Genomic DNA, 20,132 nt, shown 5'->3' on the forward strand with positions numbered 1-20,132 from the left:
CATACCTTGGTCTTACAATAGATGTCAATTTTAACTGGTCAAATCACATTGAAAATGTATGTAATAGATTAAGATCCATATTAGGGAAATTTTATCACCTAAAAAACTTTGTCAATAAAAATATATTATACTGTATATATAATGCATTAGCGGAATCAATTATAGGATACGGAGTAAATAGTTACGGATTAACGTATAAAACGTACTTAAATAAAATAGAACAATTACAAATCCGTTTCCTAAAATTGATATCAGGCAAAAAAAAAATACAATTATGTGTAGGCGATTATAAAAAAATGTTTTCTTTGTGTAATGTGCTCTCTATACATAGTAGGATAGATTACCAACTAACGCTAGATGAATTCTGGAATACAGAATTCAAAAAACCTGTAAACCATAACTACCCTACTAGGCATAGAGAAGCACAAATGTTTATTATTAAAATATCGCAAAATGTATACGGAGATAGAACAAAAAGACATAAAATTCCGGAATTGTTTAACTCATTACCAGAAGATATTAAAAATGAGACATGTCATTCAAAAATAAAAACGAAAATTAGATCGTTCTACCTCCGTCAAACATAAAAACAATTAATATTGTGATACCAAGATATCAAGTTGAAATTAAATATATTGTTATAAGCTAATAAATAGAAAAACTGAGAGATTTCTTACAATTAAACTGATTGATCAGTTTTGTAAGATCTAAGTAAGAGAAAATAATGTACAAATAAAAAAAACTGAATAAACACATATAAAAAAAAAAAAAAATATTGTTTTTATCGATATTGATCAAAATACAAACCAGAAAGTAAATATATATTTTTACAAAAAAAAATGTATTGATTGTATTTAGTCCAGATATCGTAATGCATTGCTTACGTTGCGTACGTCAATCCAGTTTTTTACATTAATTGTAGGTTTTAGTGCACATCAAATGATTTTAGCGCCAGCAGCGTTAAAGTTTATGCATTGGGCCAATGTGTCCTAAAGGCTTTACCCTTACCGACCCAATGGGACGACGGGCATCTATATATACGGAATCGGCGTTGGTCGATCACATTGTTTTTTTTTAAAGTCATAATACATATATGTACCTATATTTTTTTTTTTCAAAAGACGCGAACACATTGCGACTTGACATTTTAAATAAATGAAATAAGAATACTTGGTTTTAAGTCACTTTATTGATAAATTTGATTGTTTACCGGTTTCGGTACCTCCGTACCATCATCAGGACAGTTATAAAAATTATGATGATTTTTATAACTGTCCTGATGATGGTACGGAGGTACCGAAACCGGTAGACAATCAAATTTATCAATAAAGTGACTTAAGACCAAGTATTTTTATTTCATTTATTCAGAATATTTTTCACTGGGGTTTCTTGTAGCAAATCAAAAAACATTTTTATGTTTTGAAAACGCCAGTGCATAAAAAATATTTGTAAAGTTTTATGATTGGTAAGCGAGTTAAATTAGGCGAAAAAATACTAGGTATTGGTTTTTTCAGCAATGGTTTTATGGAACCTACTTGATTATTTGGTTGGCTGAAAAAATATTCACAAATTAACCTCAACATTTCTCCTTGGTTCTATGGATCAGAATTTGTCTATGATATTATTTTTCTTCTCTTTTGTCGGAAGACGTTTGAAAACATTAGCGCCGGCGAATTACGTTTTGAAGTCGTATTTTTGTGATATTACTTCTGCAAAAACGACAGTTGTACAATTTAAAGATGGCTTCAGGCTTGGAATCTTTCGTCAACCATACAGTTTCCATCATAACATCTGATGGCAGAAACTTCATCGGAACGCTGAAGGGCTTCGACCAAACTATCAATCTGATTCTAGACGAGTCTCACGAACGCGTTTACTCTTCCACGTCAGGGATTGCCCAGGTGGTGTTGGGTCTGCACATCATCAGAGGAGATAACGTTGCCATTGTCGGACAAATCGATGAATCTATCGACAGCAGATTGGACCTAGCCAGTATCAAAGCCGAACCTCTAAATGCAGTTATTTTCTAAATAAGATGTAACAGAATACTGGTGCAATGGCTGACTTGGGAGATCGGCATTGTGCATTGGAAGTTGGCCTGGTGTCAATGTCGGAAAGATGACCTGATATCCCCTTTTCTTGAAATCTTTTAGATTTACTTTACCCTACATTCTTCCAAAAATGTATGTTATTACGTAAAATTATGTGATTTTTAACAAATATGTTTGCAAGGTGTAGCCATATATTTAAAAGAAATGTTTTAATTTAATTATTGAGCCCTTTTCCAAAATAGTATTTTATTTGACAATATACTTTTTCTTAGAAAAACTAGTTTTAATAGCTGTAAGAACTACTAAAATATGGCCTTTCCGTGTAAGATATTCTATAATATTCCACACAGCATCCCCAAAGAAGACCCAGGCTATAGGGGGAAATTATTTTCCCCAGGGTCTCGGGGTACGGAGTTAATGAAAAAGAATTTACTTTAAAAATTCTCATTTAAGATCTTGTATTATTTTTTGTAATTTTCATTATTAAATAAGTACTATTAATTAACTTGCTTTCGTTATTTATTCAACGAGATCCTAAACAACACTTTGAAAATATACCATAGAGTTGATGGTCCCTTTCTCTTCTAGTTGTCTTTTCAAGCTCCAAAAGTACCTATTGGATACAAACAATTTGTATCCGGTGTATACATACAGTAAGCTGACATTAACACATTTTGTTTGTGCGATCTTCACCCTCAGCACACTACGAAGGTATTAGGTAACGAGAGCCTGGCGTTCCAAAGGTTAAAGTCAACTGCCATTGGACCAGTTGAAACAATGGAATCAGCTTCCATTTTTTGAGATTCTTGATAAGAAGTGTCAATAATAGTAATAATGACAATTGTGGAGGTCTTAAGATCCCACCATGGGATCTAGCGATGTGATGATGGTACAAGAAGTGTTCATTCAATATGAAAAAATATTTGAGCTGATGAATGATTTTCTGCCGTATCTGGCCAGTAACTTAATTAATCTCTGTATGACTTCAATCTGTTTCCAAACCTTTAAACATTTCTCAGTGGCGAGCGACTTCCGGGATGGGATAAGCGCACCGGAACATCTTTGGACTAAGTGGGATGAAGTTCTGGTGGTTTGTATTGAGGAATAAAAGTACATTACTTCATAAAAATTGAGAAAGTTCAACACAAATTAATTATGTTAATTTAATGAAATTACTTGACTTAACCTACTTATCTTGCAGAAGAACCATGAGCGATTTGGTACTTTTATACAAAATAATTAATGACTCAACAAATGTAATAATAAAATAATAATGTTCCGAATATTTCCAGAAATGTTCTTTGTTTATTCTTCAAAATAAACTACTTCAATCATTACCCAGTTTAAAGGCTTCCATAGACTTGGAAATAAATTCAGATCCATTGATATTTTCATTTATTCCTTGCTAAAATTTAAATCAGAAATTTATTTTATTTCACTAGTATTACGTATAATTTGCAACATATTTTTTATGTTTCATTTTACCATGTACTTACTTTTTCTTTTAAGCCCTAAAGCCTCTGACATTTTAAATGAATTTCTCTTATGAGAACTGCCAGAATACAGATTCTGCACAAAATATTTGTGCATTTGGTGATGGTAAGGTAAGAATGACTGATGCTCGACACTGAAGAGGACGTGATCGGAGGCAAATTCCCCAGGCTGAAGATCGACACCGTTGTCGGTGGATGTAGTCGACGGCGAATCCTCCAGATCGATGGTCAACACCATATGAAGCTAAGATGAACCGTGGTGGAGTGGTTGTAGCTATGAAATCGGTAGCTCTACACCGCGTTGGTGGAGACCGGACTAGTGGAAGATATTCAGCACTGGGTCTTCCAGGTACTCCTGACCTAGAGGTAGAACTGGTCGGCTGGTGATGTGAACACGATGGGCTCGCGGAACGTGTAACAATACGTTGTTCGGCTAGCGACTCAGTATTGATACGGGCGCACTTATATACGGCCCCACGTTAACCACAGCTGGAAATGTTCTGGCTACCTGCATACTACGTTCTAGTACGTACTCATAGGTACAAGATGTAATCCGCGCTGCTCAAGATCTCGAGTGTTCGATGAACTATGAATAATGCTAGTAGCCGCTTGCCGCTACACGCATTACATTTGATTCCAGATAAATTCGCTGTTTTTGAACATATTTTAAAATAAAGTACTGTTCTTGAAAGCGTATGAAAGATTCTTCCGATTTTAGTATTACAAATCAAAGTATACAATTGAAAATATTAAAACTTTGAACGTAAACAAAGAAAAAGTTATAAAGTCGCTTACTAATTGTTTTCGACCTGTAATTATTACTTTACACAAAACTAAAAAACATATTTAATTAGACAAAGGTATTATAAAAGTTGCTGTCCCTTTCTCTTTTTTTTCATTGTATAAAAATTTTTATTTAAAAATTTGCAAACCTTGACAAATATTTTTGATATGCTAAATATTGTACTTTAATGTCAGCTCAGAGGGTTGGAGCTGGCAACACGGTATCACAGCTTCATACATAAACTCACATTTCACCATAACCTCAAATAACACATCTGCCCTGATGATGGACACTGCAATGCTATCCGAAACGTTGGCTAAAGAAGGAGTTAGCGCAACACGGCATAACACCCCAAAAACATAATTCATAATTCTCATATTTGCAGAACATTACACGCAATAGAAGTTGCAAAATGGTTATTGTTTTTCCTCACTATAGTTTTATAACAAAAACAAACTCATAACTTCTGTAACAGACTTGATCTTGATTAAGATAAAGTTTGTGTAAGGTGTCCAATAAGCCATATATGTCTGTCATTTTTTGAGTTTTAATAACACTTTCACTAGTAGATGCCATTTATATGGCACAAAAAGTATGTTATTCCTAAAAGATTCTAGTTGCGATACAAACATGTTTAAATTAATTTACTATTGTTAACAATACTGAGGAGGGTTGGGAGAGGGGTGTGCTTGACCTATCCATAGCTTATTATGTTGCATGCAGTGACATGTTTCGTCTGAAGAGTTGCAATCATTGGTTAAACGGTGCATATTTTTTAAACTTTGATGAATGGTAGCGACTAGAGGTGAGTTTTTTTGTAAGCGTTTAAGATAAAAACGGTTGCAACAGTTTTGTGGATATTGGGATAACCGTAACAAAAAAAAAGTGTAACTAGACCTGCAATAAGAAATGATTACAATAGAGCACAATACGATTGCAAAGAAACGCTTATCCGCCCGTACACATCACCAATGTAAACAAACACCAGTTATCCGCCCTTACTCTGTTGGCCGCCCGTAAACCATTCAAAGAAACGCTTCCACTTGCCCGCGATTGGCCGCAAGTAAACCGATGCAAAGAAACGCTTATTTATTAAATGCTTTCTCGATCCCGTCCGCGATTGGCGCAACGTAAACCGTTGCCGAAATGCTTCCACCCGTTCATGATTGGCTGCCTGTAAACCGATGCAAAGAAACGATTGTTTAAATGCCTTCTCGCTTTGATGTTAACGCTTTCGCCGCAACCGTTCACCGATAAATTTAAAAATTATATTTCAGTAGAAGGGTTCCCAACTTTTTTGAGTTTGGGAGATACATTTTACCTTAATTTTCACGGGGATCGAGATATAATAAGAATAAAAAATAATAATGTTTACTGTTATTTTTTTCATATCTTCAGATTTTGACCACTAAGCACGAATCTAGCAAAACCGATTTGTCTTACAACGAAGATTTTTGTGTGTTATAATTTAATAATTATTATTTTCATAATTGACTTTGGTTACTTATTGAGAATGACATTGATTGAATACTTAATCTTGCAGTGTTAACAAAATTCCTCGAAAAAGCAAAAATTTGAACTAACCGCCAAAAATGATAAAACAGAAGTGAGTTGAAATAATATTGTTTAAATTCATTTTTACTCCTGTTTGTTTCGTATCTGGTTCATTCAATATTGTGAAATATCAACTAATTTGACTGATGTTCTTCCATATTAAAATGTTCTTGTTATTCTTATTAGTAAAAACCTTAAGGGCTCTGTGTTACGTGTTAAGTATTATCAGCGCCTTGGCTCCTTGGCGCCTTGGAGCCAGATGTAAACTGCTCCAATTGCGCCCGCACAGGACCGGCACTGAATCTACTTTGAAAACGCACTTAAAGATAAATAACTCATTGCATCTTTAACTTTGTTCATTTCTAAAAATTCCAGTCGGCAAAATGTGATTTTTACGCTGGCAAGTCAAACCGTGCAATTGTCCATTAGTAACAAATTTTTTTTTATAAATATGAATACGGTACAAAAGTCCATGTGGTATGTATGCCATCCCAATTTTTTTAAACATTTTCTCCACACAGAAGGCCCGGAGGGAAAAAAAACCTCAGGGCTTAAAGAAACCAAAACGCCCACCTCTAGTAGCGACCCCTAAAATTTAATTAAATGAAAAAAACAAAAAATGTGTCTATTTTTTTGGCTACTACATAAAATGCTATAGGTGTCCCTATAAAAATATTAACTTTTGTCTTTTGAAGATCTATGTAATGTTATTTTGTCTAATTTATCTTTCTTATTAATTGTCTGATTTTTTTTTATTTTAAGAGAGTTTATGATGATTTTTTTTTCTCTTTATAACACTGTTTAAATTATTTTTTTCACCGTAATACAAAATGAGATAGCAAAACTTTTATGAGACCATGTCAGGCTGGGGTATAAGGGGTTAAGGTTGTTAGTTATTTACTGTAGGCATATATCAATATTTTTTCTCTCTTCTCTTTTCTTTGTTGTACCTGCGAGTATTATTTTCATTTTTATTCCCATCTTATTTTTTATATTCTATTGTTTGCTACACTGCCAAAATGGATAAATTGAAATGCATATCCCATTCATATAGCTGGGAATTGAACTATTATTATGTTAATTTGAATGCACTAGTGTAATTTATTAAGACATGTTTTATTTAAAAGCCCAGGGGTGTAAATAAATAAATAATTATCATGTTGTGAACTTTTCAAACCATTGTAAATTGGGTTTAGTCTGATAACTAATACATTATTTTCACCGAGGCAGTTTTCAATAAATTTAAAAAACAGGACATAAATAATAGGAAAAAAAAATAGTACTGATTGAGTTAAAATATTTTATTAGTATGCCACAAGCCAAGAATCCATCTTTTTGAAACTTCATCAAATAACTTATGAACAACATCACAGAGTTTTTCCCATCAATTAGACTTCCCATCGACCATCTGAGGATTCTAACTCCACCAAATAATTAAATGCCTAAAACAATTACTTGTACCAACTGAACAAGGATGAAACAATTAATGTACAGAAAATGAGGAAAAAATTCATACATATTTAAATTGATTTGCTGACAACGAGACTAATAATTATTATGTATATACAACTACATTTATGCTTTCCAAAGCATAAAACATTTTATTACACCTAATGGAAATTTTCATTTAGGATAATTATTATACCTAGCAATGGCATCCTTTTACCTTAAACCAAGGGTATCCTATGACTATACAGGTGTCGATTCAAATTAGACATTAACCATTAGAGTGCTATTCAGTAATATCGCGCTGCAAAATGACTGACGAAAATTGCGATGCGGCGCAGCATGCTTTAAAGCGCGTTTGTCGGTCCTCGGGAGAGCGCGTGTTACATTTGAGTGCGGCATATTGTGGTTGGCGCTTGTCTTAATAACTGTATTTATTGTTTATCATTTTAAAATAAGTTGTGACGGGTATGTCATCAAAACGACAATTCAACACACCTCCAAAAAGTGATATAAAGTGATGAAATAAAAACTAGGTTAAATAGGTTACATAGGTAACTATTAACGTTAAGTCATGAAAAGTGATGAAATAAAAACTAGGTTAAATATGTTAGATAGGTAACTATTAAACCTACTTTTTTTCATCAGTTTTCATGACTCTATATCACTTTTTGGAGGTGTGTTGAATTTTCATTTTGATGAAAAATCATGGAACCGAAAGAAATACACCCTAAAGAGAATCGATATTCTTCATCATATCGGATGTTAGTTCTATTGCAGACGATGTGCCAAGCGACACTACGGACAACGAGACCTTTGTTTGAAAAAACCTTTTACGAAAGACAATTATTTGCTTTATTTTGTGTATATTGTATAGTTGTTGAACAAATGAACAAATTTAATGAAACACTTATGTTAATATTGTGGCACATACATACACTAAACAACAATAAACCATATGCTAGAATGCTGCGGTTAATCTGAACACTCAGATAAAACTATTTGGTTTTAAATTTTTGTTGAAGTGTGCACTGCTTTTTAACCTTTATGTACTGATTATAATACATAAATGTAAATATCATCTTAATACAAAGTGAAAAAAAAAGAAGAAAATTACCTTTTGCATACTTTAATCTGATTTGAAAACATGGCTAACCTGAATGATGTAATTATCAACAAACCATTTCACTTTCTAGTCAAAGTAATTTACAATATATTTTATTGCAACATATTAATGTTTGCGAATTTGTCAATTCTTCATGATAAACAAAATTAATGAATGTGTAAGTAAATAAACTCATTTGCAGCATCCAAGCTAGCATCATCAAAATTATGTTTTAAATTTCTTATAATATCCACTTATAACTATGTAATCATAAATATTTATGTTGAAGCAGCTAATTTCCATAGGCTAAGTTGTATCGTGGAATTCTGTAATAAAAATGTATTTCAATTGGTAAGATTTGTATATGAATTGGAAATGATTAATGTTGTAATGAGATTTTATACAATATGTATTTCATGTTTTTTTTTAAAAGGTGCAATCATAATTTTAACTAAGGTGGAATATTGTTATTTATAAATATTAAAAAAGCAAAAAAATCTCAGAAAGCAGTCATTTTGCAGACATTATATGTACATGCGTTTTTCATGAAATAAAACAACCATTTTTTCTGACAACTATATGAAATACATAAATAAACAATAAATTAGTGGTTCGTAGAAAGTGACTATTTAATTTTTAAATTATTATTTGGAGTATGTATAAAGCATGGAAAAGGCAATAATGCATGAAAAAATATTTTACACTTATATTGAAACAATTTGTAATGCCAATATTTCTGTGGAGTTAGAATAAAAACATAATAATCGATAAAATTAAATATAATGTTACATTTTCTTGAAAAGCTTTTCTTTGTAATGAAAAATGACTTTAGTGAGGAAAATTAATACATGCCTGAAAACTTTATACCTCTGAATAGAAAACACATTTAACCCACTTTTATAAAATGTTACAGAAATACAATAACAAAGGTTTATCTACAATTTATAGGTATGTGTGTATATATGTATCTTTATTTCATAGGCAACATAAACTATGGCAAAGTTGAACAACATTTTTTGTTAACATTGAACATAATTATAATATAAAATAACGACATACATATTGACAACACTTGGTTTGATGAAAACATTTTTATAACAAATAAATAAAATTTAGACAACAAAAATCCCCAACATGAAAAAACGATGCGCAATATTAGAGAAATTAAGAAATCTGATATATTTCTTACAGCGGCCAAAATTTTCAAAAATATTCTGAAAACGGCAAATTATTGTCATTTCACAATGAAATTTTGTTGATTCATTGTCGTACTGTTATATGGGGGTGATTTGTGAACCACAGGGCGATATGTTTTATTTTTTGACATCCTCAAATGATTTTTATACAGCGGAACCTACCTCCTATATTTAATTTACTGTATTTATTTACACGGTAACTATGTAACGCATTCCTCACATAAAAACAGGATTTAGGCCCTTCGTCCACAAAGATAAGTAAGTATTCAATACTCGACGATTCAAGGATTTGGCGACTACCGCTATTCATCTGCGCGGAGGTTCATACACAGACAAACATTGCCGACATTTTGTAAACTCGTCGGTGATGCCAGTCTACCGCGAACGGCCGGGCGATATCATCGCCACTTGCCTAGTCAAGACTTCATACATGGCATCACTTGTGTCAAGACATTTTGTAACAATGCTTTTGTTTTATATCAATGCTAAAAACAAAATAGTCAACAAAGAATGACAGGATATAAACAGACAGCTACAGCAACTATTTGGTTGTGAGTGAGATTATAGAATTCTAATTTTGACGTTTCGAGAATTCAACAATGAATGGTGGTGATGCGCTTCTTGTGATTCCAGCAGTGATATGTATGGACCGAGCGCGACAAGTTGTTTGCGACGTAAGCACACAACATAAGTATCGGATACTTGCATATTCCTGTTGTAGAAGGGCAAGTGTACTTTAATTTTGTATAATCAAATATCTACACAAGCACCAAAAGATTAAAAATTTGTCAAAGTAACACAGATCAAAGATTGCAGCTGGCACATGCAATGAATCGGATAATTGACATGTCCTTACATTGGCAGGTTCTCAAGGAGTATCTTCAATAAATTGATCAAGCAAAAAGAAACATGACAAAGATTGCAACAGGCACATGCAATGAAGAGGATAATAGATATGTATTTCTTTACTTTGGATGGTTTAAAAGATACCTAATTTTTAGTTTGATCAAGCAAAGAAACACAAGTCACTGACTGAGGCAAGCACATGCAACGAAGCGGATAATTGATATTTGTTTACTTTGGTTGTTTCTCCAAGTACTTCTTCATGTTATAGTCCTGGAAGAAGAACTTGCCGTACTCGAAGGAGGCGATCATAATGGCGCAGGCGGGGGCCACCTTGAAGATGCGAGGAGTCAGGCCGGTGAAGAGGCCCCGGAAGCCGTGGTTTTTGAATATGTTCAGCAACATTTCTATCAGACCTTTGGGTTTGAATTTGTGGTCCACTGAAAATAATATTAAAGTACAGTGAAATCTCTAAGTATCGTTTTTGAGGAGTCCTATTGCAATAAACTATGAATGCGGGGATACAGAAAAAAGCTACATTTCATACTTAAATGTTTTACATACATTCTAAAGAAAGAAAAATATATTTCACATATAAATCTTAAATAAAAATGCTAGTTTCCTAAACACTTGGCTACATCAATGTGTTTTTCAGCGGGATATTTCCACTTTGACAAGAGATCCAACATCACAGGCACACTTCCAGTCTCCAGCATCAGAGCAGAAGCATCCTAGTACATTTTAAATAGCTCAACATGTCATAACACCCTGAAATTCAACCAATATAAAAAGCTATGATTTGAAATTGGGACTCTCGATACCCGGACATGTACTTTTCCAATGAAGAAATACATGTTGAAATTTTATATTGAGAAAAATCTGTAAACAAAACAAAAACTGATATGAATGTAAGAAAAGCGTTACTTACTTGAATATATTTCCCGTTCTCCTAATTCAATTTGTTGATGAGTTTTGACAACATCAAAAGGTAAGGTGAAGATTGCTGCAAGCTAAAAACAAAAACATTTACTATATAACGTAGACGAAAAAAGTACACTCATTAATTTCGAATACATACCATACACCCATACATTTTACCCACAGAAAAAAGAAGAACGAGAAATGCTATGTGGGTATGTTTCGTGATACAAAAGTCAGACCATTCTTCGCTTAGATTTCATAGGCAGAACTCTTCATAATCATTATGAAATTTAAAAAGGACGGTGATATATGAAGTCAGGCGAGTGTAAGAGGGACAGAGGGCATACTAAATAGGATATAACCAAAAGGTACTAACTCAGTGGCGACATTGCTTTACATTTGAATCTATATAGAATGCAGTTCTAATGTTCTTCTTTACTTTACGCATTTTCCAATTATTATTGTGGAATGAAAAAATCAGACAAGTTATAAAAGAAAACGACACTTACGCAACCAGAAATGCCACCAGCGGCAAAATTAAACGCAAATGTGTTATCGCTGGGATTTGGTTGTCCATATTTCTTTTTTATAGTCTCGAAATTCGTCCAGTATACACCTGCAAATTAAAAAATACAATTAATTAAAAATAAAAGTGTGTAAAAATGCTTAAATTTTTTTTTAAATACACGACAGACAAAACAAAAAGTGCACTGTTAATTGACAACAATGTGTTGAAGAATAAGTCAAAAGTTGTGAATAAAAGCGTGGTAGATACTTTTAGTATCGCCCTGGTGAAAGACCTCTATTCCGCATCGAAAAGTTCCTTGAAATGGTTTTAATCTTGTTTGATGACCAGATTCAAATAGCCCAATATTTCCCAACCTTCCTTTCCACATCTCCTTTTCTTCTGCAATACCTTCAGCCTCACGACAAACTCCAATTGGCGATGCAACAGTCCCACTGTCTTCTGAGAGGTGAGAGCGGTTGATACTCTTGTGCATTGTTCACATAAATAACAATAATTAATGAATCTAAGGGAAATATTACCAGAGAATGGTACATCTCTCATTAGTGTTGGTCCTAGTCCCCTCCATAGTCCTTTAATTCCCCGAACCTTTATCAATTCTTTAACAGATGAGCGAGTTTCTGTTAAACAAAATAAACAATAAATTATATAACAAACATATTAAAAAGAGATTATAGCGGAAGATTATAATTTTTCGTGATTGATTTATTATTTTGAGTGCAAAATAATAAATTACATATTGTAACATGTCAACAAGATAAGAAAACAGAGGTTAATAGCTCACTAAAAGATATTATTAAAGAGAGAATTATGAAAACGGAACAAAATCTAAGTTGATAAGATAATAATGATCAACAACAAAAATAAATGGCCATGTTTCTCATACAAATTAAAAACATGTTACTACCCGAGTTTGAATAACACCGATGTGGAAAGATTATGACATACAATTTATGAAAGTACTTTTTTTAGACAACTTGTCGTTTTCTACGATATGTGTCTCCTGGAGTAGCAAAATATCGATGTTTCTGTCAGTGAGTATTTTTAATAGGAAATCCACCTTTTATCGAGAGGTTCAATCAATTTCAGGGACAATATTTTTAATTGTTCCCCGATATTTATCGATTCCCCTTGGCCGGGAGACCTGTCGGTCTTCGCCCCCTTAAATAGCGGCATAGTTTTGTAGTTGGAGGCCCACTTAATTTGGTATCCGCTTCACTCCCAGCACTACCTACACGCGCGGTAACAATAACGTTCCATCGCCATACATGGCATCGTGAACAACGCGGCGGACACAACCGTTGCGTGTGGCAGTTGGCACACTTGTCCATCTCATACAGGACCCCACCGAGAGACAGCCTGGGTTCTCATTGCCTCGCAAAACCTGGTCTGCCATCAATAGGTTAAGGTGCTCCCATAGCCGCTGTGCCCACATGATGCACAGATGGGGCCTTAAAGAGTCGGCGATGTGTGAATGTGGTGCGGTGCAGACCACCGTACATGTGGTCAACGAATGCCCGCTCCATTCATTCCCCGGCGGGATTGATGAGGTCCACATGGCGACGCCTGAGGCCCTAGACTGGCTCGCAGACCTAGATGTCCCCCTCTGACCCACCCACCATACGAAAGAAGAAGAAGACTACTTGTGTTCTAAGTATTAGTACTAAGTGTTTAGAGTTATTTTAACCCCTAGAGCCTTCTGTATTTAACAATGTATGCAAACTATCAAAATGTGGAAAGCGCGGGAATATTTACGTATTAAATTCGATTCCAGATAAATTTGCCATTTTTTAATGTTTTTCGAAATGAAATACAGTTTTTGAAAGCAGATGAAATACTCTTATACTCTTTATTTTTCAACAATGGTTGATATTTAAAGACATAATTAATTTTAACAATCATATTTAAACTATTAATGAAAATGTACTGCGTAGAGTAATTAGTGCTTTTTTTCCTACTTTATATCCGGGTTAAATCTTCCACACAGGAAAAACTGAACCCTCCCACACACTTTTCTACATATGATCATCTAGTCAATCCACATTATGCAAGTGCATTATATAAGCATAATAAATACAAAACAATACAAGAACAACATGTCAACCCACCAGAGATCAAATGGGAAAATAATTCACCGACTCCAGATATTTTCATATCAGAGGGTTCGGCTCAGTAGAACTTCTAACTGGACCTATAAATCCTATTGATCCCTCAATATAAATATTTAAAAAATGTTTCGTAATCCTACATGTATTTAAAAAGACTGCTTTTGCATTTTTATATATAAATTGCTAATAATTTATGTACATATTTAGTCAATTTGCAACGTTACGTTTTACTAACCAGACACCTGAAATGTTTTCTGTACTGATTAACAGTATTACATATTGGGACAATGTTACTACATGTATTTAAAATGACTGCTTTTTGCATTTTTATATATAAATTCTTTGACAGATCTAATACGCCTAAATTTTGAATGAGAGAGCTACGTATAATGCCAGTAGCCGAAATAACATAATTTTATATCATTATATGCGGAACCCAACGCATTTGTCAACTCATCTACTAACAGGCACTGACTAAATCAAAACTTTGCAAGCTGGTAAGGTAAAGAAAACTTACCACTAAAGGTCTTCTTTTGTGACTGCATTTTGGTCCTTACAAGTTCAATAGGGGAGACTACCGTCACTGCCATTGTTCTGGCCACAGCTCCAGATATAAGGGGAATAAACATGGGTTGATTTTCTGAAAAAGAAAAAAGGAATTAACTCTTTGTTTGCAGGAAGTGCCTATCGGCCACGGAAAATTTGTACTTGTTGAATGCCGCTGTGGCCGATATGCATATTTTGGTTTTTTCAGTTTTTGCTTTGTAAAAATGTTCAAAGCTTCTTGTTCATAACTAAAACAAATCTTATTGGATTGACTAAAAAATAATCAAGGAGGTAAGAGTTCTTGCTTTTCATTTTGTAAAGAGCAGTCATTTAAAAATAATAATAAAGTTAATACTGCATTGTTCTTCAAAGCGCAGTTCATGTAGATTGTGTATTTTCTTCAGGGTTTTCTTTATTTTTTATTGTGAAAAACACTTACGGAGAATATAATACAAGTTCAAGAATATTGTGCCTATTGGTAACGGCGACACACACAAGGTTAATGAAGGGTATTTTGCAATTCTGCAATCCCGCTGGATTTCAGCTATGTTGGATTCTGTGAATTTGAAGGGATTTGCATGTGCTGGATTTACGGGAATGACAACAGTATACTAAATTTACAACAAAAACATGTTGTTTGGATAAACAAGCGGTGGTCAATCTTTGTCAATGAACGAGAAACTGAATTTGACGTTAGGAAGAGAGGATAGAACCGCATCTCAAGCTCGGAAACTTCAAAACCTGGAATCGATTTTGAAGAAAGAGATGCCTCTTAAGATACCTTCAGTTAGAATCTTCTTGATGACAGTACCACCAACTAGTGTGGAATCAGAGAGCGTACGCTCTGCTGCTGGGCTTTTGTGCACAAATATTCATTCACGTATGTGATGATCAAAGATGATTGATACCAAACAATAAAAAATATTAAACAGCAAAACATTTTATACACTAATAATTTATTAAAAAATCAAGAATTTCGGCTAAGTGCATAAGTTTTACTGTAATTGTACATTACTCATCCAAATGATGTTTGTTGACGCATTTGAATAAAAAACTGTAAAGTTTTTGCTTCCCCTGTATCCGGTCTTGCAAGCGCAACAAAGATATATAGGTAGAAAGTATACTTACGATCTCCTGTCCGTTCCGTATATCGATCTTTTAACCTAACGCGCATCTGTTCATAGAATACAAAGTACATCACGGTGCTGGGCAGGGCGAGGAATAGTGTGGGGCTCAGGCCCGACCACAGCGTTGGTAGGCCTTCCGTTCGGGTTATCTTTACCATAGCATCCTGGGAAAAAATTTAAAAGCTGTCACTTGACTGTTTTAAGTACACAACATAAAATTTGCATGACTGCATCGACATACTCACAATCAAATTGTGCTTGCCCCACTTAACCAAACCTAACCCAATAGCATTCCTCTTCTATTTTATTGATCCAATTGACAGACATACTTGTTGGGATGGGCTAGGTTAAGAGAGGCATGAAGAATGGGGTATGTCCATAATTTTGACCTTCTTCAGAACGGGAGTAAAAATATCATTTGAACATTGAGTTAATTTTGTCCCAATAATTAACGGGAGAAAAAATATCATTAACAAAAAATTTACACCTTGAATTAACAGTGTCCCAATAATAAACAGGAGTAAACATATCATAGTAACATATTAACACCTTGAGTTCTCAATATCCCAATCATAAACAGGAGAGAAAACATCATCATATAAAATATTTGTACCTAGAGTTAACAATATCATAAAAGATTTAAACATTGAATTAACAATGTCCCAATAATTAACGGGAGAAAAAATATCACCATAAAATATTTGCATCTTGAGTTAAAAATATCCCAATAATAAGCAGGAGTAAATATATCATCATAAAAGATTTACACTTTGAATTAACAATGTCCCAATAATTAACGGGAGTAAATATATCACCACAAAATATTTGCACCTTGAGTTAACAATGTCACAATAATAAACAGGAGTAAAAATATCCTCATAAATATTTGCAAATTGAGTTAACAATGTCCCAATAATTAACCGGATTAAAAATATCTCTATTAAATCATTTGTACCCTGAGTTAATACTGGCCCAACAATTAACAAAAGTAAAAATATCATTTGCACCTTCAGTTAATATTCTTCCAATAATTAACGGGAGCAAAAATATCATTTGCACCTTGAGTCAACATTGTCCCAATAATACTGTTAATCAGTACAGAAAACATTTCAGGTGTCTGGTTACTAAAGCATAATGTTGCAAATTGATTAAATACATAAATTATAAGCAATGCTTTTCTAAGGATGCATATTTCAGACATGTTTCAAATTGATGTTTTCAACGGATTTAATTATTATTTCTTTCGTAATTTGGTGAAAATTTCTTATTGTGTCACACTAAAAACTAGACGGTGAGCTCTGATGACATATTATCATGCAATTTATACAGCTTTTATGTCATGAATTTGGAGAGTACTATTTCCACATTGCAACATCATTTCCATTGTGAGCTTCAAATTATTTATTTAACTATTAAAATATAAGACAAGTCACCGATTCAACAAGAAAAAAACAGTGTAGAAGACAAACATTACCGGTTACGAATAACCTGACAATATTTGAAAACGTCTTACTTTCATCACCAGCAGAAAATGTTGCAAAGAACTTAGCCGAACTCGGAACGCCTGGGAGGGAATCAATACATTTGTCAACTCAGCTACTAACTGAACTAGTTATAATACAATACAGTCAGTGGCGTAGCTAGGTAACCAAGGGCCCTGGGGCAAATTAAAAAATGGGGCCCCACTGCTATGTAAACTGATTAGGTTAAAAATATGAAATATACAAACACTTTAAAAATGCTAAGCTACTTAAGCTCTTTTTTGGGCACTGCAGACTGCAGGGCAGGTAATAAAAATATTAAACAGTAACAACATAAATTACAATTAATACTTGGTGTAGGTTTGGCTAATAAAACGAAATAGAGAAGATTCAAGGGTTTATTATATAAAGGTCGGGCCTACCAACTGACAAAATAACAATTATATTTACAATTTTTTCCGAGCTTTAGTTTTCGCAAAAGTATCAATGACTTCGTTTAAATCCAGGCTTGATGCGGGTTTGTTTTCAATTGCTATTAGCGATAAATGTGTTTGGCCAATCTTATTTCTTAAACAATTTTTTATTATTTTTAATTTGCTAAATGACCTTTCAGCTGCTGCAGAAGTGACAGGAATTGTAAAGAATAATAACATTGCTGTAAATACTTCCGTTAGGTCGCATTCTCTCACTCCATATTTGCTCATTATTTCCTTACATAATTGGTGAACGGTCCATGCTTGAGTTAGTTGAGGTAAAACTAGATGGTAAATATTAATAAATTGAAGTGAAAAACTAGGGCCTTATTATATCTGAATATTTTCTTTGGAATTCGTCACACTTTTGTAATAAAGTTGCTTCATCAACATGTAATAAAAATGTTGGTGTTAGAAAATCGAATATATGACAGACTGCACTCATACCAATAAAACGTGCATCTAATTGAGATATTACTGTGTCTAGTACATTATTGAAAATATCAATTTTAAATATTTTTTCACGGTTTGGAAATCGGTGATCAGCAGCTAATTCATCAAAATGTTTTAAACTTTTTCTTTTTTTCTTGAAAATGGGTATCAATACCATATTTTCTTGCAGTTTCACTGGCTTTGCACTTGAATAATTCTAAATCATTTCTATAAATTTGCAACTTTGCTTTGGTCTCTGCTAAAACTTTACTCGCCTCGCCCAAATTGATGTCGCATTTTTGTAAAGTTTTGGATGCATAATTGATGTCGTTCAATACACTGTGCATGAATTCGCAAAGCAACACGAACTCGAAATGTAGCATTTTTGTTTTAATACTCTCTGCTTCACTACGCTCATCTTTATTAGGACTCTTTAGAACTATTTCTGATAACGCTTTGATAATATCAAAATAACGAAGTTTTATTGCAGATATCGTATTGACCCTACTGGACCATCTAGTCGGATTTAGTTTTTTTAGAGTGGTGTCCGATTCGCCAGTGAATTTTGACAGTAAATACCAACGTTTGATGCTGTTTCCTGAATTTAGGGGAATTCCCTAGGCATAACTTTTGAATTTCTCTCAACTGAGTTGACATGATTAAAGTGGGGTTGCAAGTTGCCACCTGTCATATTTATTTTGAAAATGGGAGAAATTTCCAAAAGTTCAGTTCGATCGAGATTTCTGGTAAGGATTCGAGGGCCCCCTGAGCTTGAGGGCCCCGGGGCACTGCCCCGCGTAGCCCCTAGGTAGCTACGCCGCTGAATACAGTATATTATTATGAGTTATATGAAATTTGTGTAAGAGGCGAATTTCTTAAACTGGAATATTAAAAATAATATAGTAAGAATAAGAGCATGTATCGTGTGTGCCTTGGATGTTTAATCCCCCTCAGAAGGTTATCGTTGTAGGTATTTTTATAATAAATCTTTACTCTTTTTCAATCTGTGAAGATACAAAACAGAAGAATGTTAATAATGTTGTAAATGAAACAGCAAATAAACAGTGTAAATGGCTACCATGTTTTTTTTAAATGACATTCAAACCAGCAACTTCTAGATCTACAATCAGCTCTATAACCGACTAACAATGGCTTGCTGACAGTAAGATTGTAATATTTATAAGCTTGTTTTTACTGTGAGCTTTCAAAGTAATCAATAAAAGAAATACTTACGAATGTGCCTTTGTATCGGACTTTCCCTTGCAGAGGAGTTATACCAGGACCACAAGGACACAGGTGATCCATCAGGCCATTGCAATATATGTAGCATTTATTCGATAACATAGCTTTTTGCTGCGTTTGCAATCTTATTTTTATTACGTCTAAAGGAGTCACTGAAAACAATAATATAACCTTGAAAAAATACTAATTATGCAGAAGAACTGTGGACTGAGTATTTGCAATGATTTATGTTTAATTTTATAGTGGAAAATGTATGAAAACTTACTAAAAAGTGAGGTTAACATAGCACCGCTGCATGCTGCTGTCATTTGCTGTACAGGTCTGATTCTAAATCTAGGATCATTTATATCCACATTACGTGAATCCACAGTATTCGACATCTCCATAAATCTTGTGCAATTTAAAAAAATAAGGATTACTATTTTCACAATTTAATTCGCCGACAATAACACATCTTTCAATGCATGTTTTTGCATGATACTAAATTTCAACACCGGCTAAATCACTTATGTTTATATTCTTTTGCGAGAAATGTCCCTTATCAATTTTTTTTTAAATTTTGCCGACTTCCGAAACTCCGCATGACATTTCTCCAATTTCTCAGTTTTTCTGTGATAACATCTGTTTTTGATAGTGATGAGAAATGTACATATCGAAAAGCCAATTTTAGAGATGCAAACACTGAAAATTCAATGATCGACCTTGAAAAATCTCATCTTTGGGAATATCGGGGTATGTTGAGTCTGAAATGTTAGAAATAGCGTTTTGCTTCGCAATATTCATGTCAGCTTGTTATTCAACTTG

At 33.6% G+C, this 20,132-nt stretch overlaps 2 protein-coding genes across 2 annotated transcripts; one reads left to right on the top strand and one right to left on the bottom strand.

Moving 5' to 3' along the window:
• Nucleotides 1-1,644: 1,644 nt before the first annotated feature.
• On the top strand, nucleotides 1,645-2,540 carry LOC149418081 (U6 snRNA-associated Sm-like protein LSm8). Its single transcript, XM_089639311.1, has one exon. The coding sequence runs from the start codon at nucleotides 1,740-1,742 to the stop codon at nucleotides 2,028-2,030; it is 291 nt and encodes a 96-aa protein (XP_089495437.1). The 5' UTR covers nucleotides 1,645-1,739; the 3' UTR covers nucleotides 2,031-2,540.
• Nucleotides 2,541-8,441: 5,901 nt separating this feature from the next.
• On the bottom strand, nucleotides 8,442-19,926 carry LOC149418082 (solute carrier family 25 protein Shawn-like). The gene is made up of 9 exons (XM_089639312.1): nucleotides 19,594-19,926; nucleotides 19,320-19,480; nucleotides 15,702-15,864; nucleotides 14,545-14,667; nucleotides 12,441-12,539; nucleotides 11,903-12,009; nucleotides 11,401-11,482; nucleotides 10,708-10,912; nucleotides 8,442-8,759 (listed from the first exon to the last, which is right to left on the bottom strand). The coding sequence occupies exons 1-9, from the start codon at nucleotides 19,712-19,714 to the stop codon at nucleotides 8,726-8,728; spliced, it is 1,095 nt and encodes a 364-aa protein (XP_089495438.1). The 5' UTR covers nucleotides 19,715-19,926; the 3' UTR covers nucleotides 8,442-8,725.
• Between the last annotated feature and the right edge of the window lie 206 nt (nucleotides 19,927-20,132).

The sequence above is a fragment of the Hesperophylax consimilis genome, chromosome 14 (genome assembly GCF_061612785.1).
Source record: "Hesperophylax consimilis isolate HC1 chromosome 14, BYU_Hcon_1.0, whole genome shotgun sequence".
NCBI classification, from domain to species: Eukaryota; Metazoa; Arthropoda; class Insecta; order Trichoptera; family Limnephilidae; genus Hesperophylax; species Hesperophylax consimilis.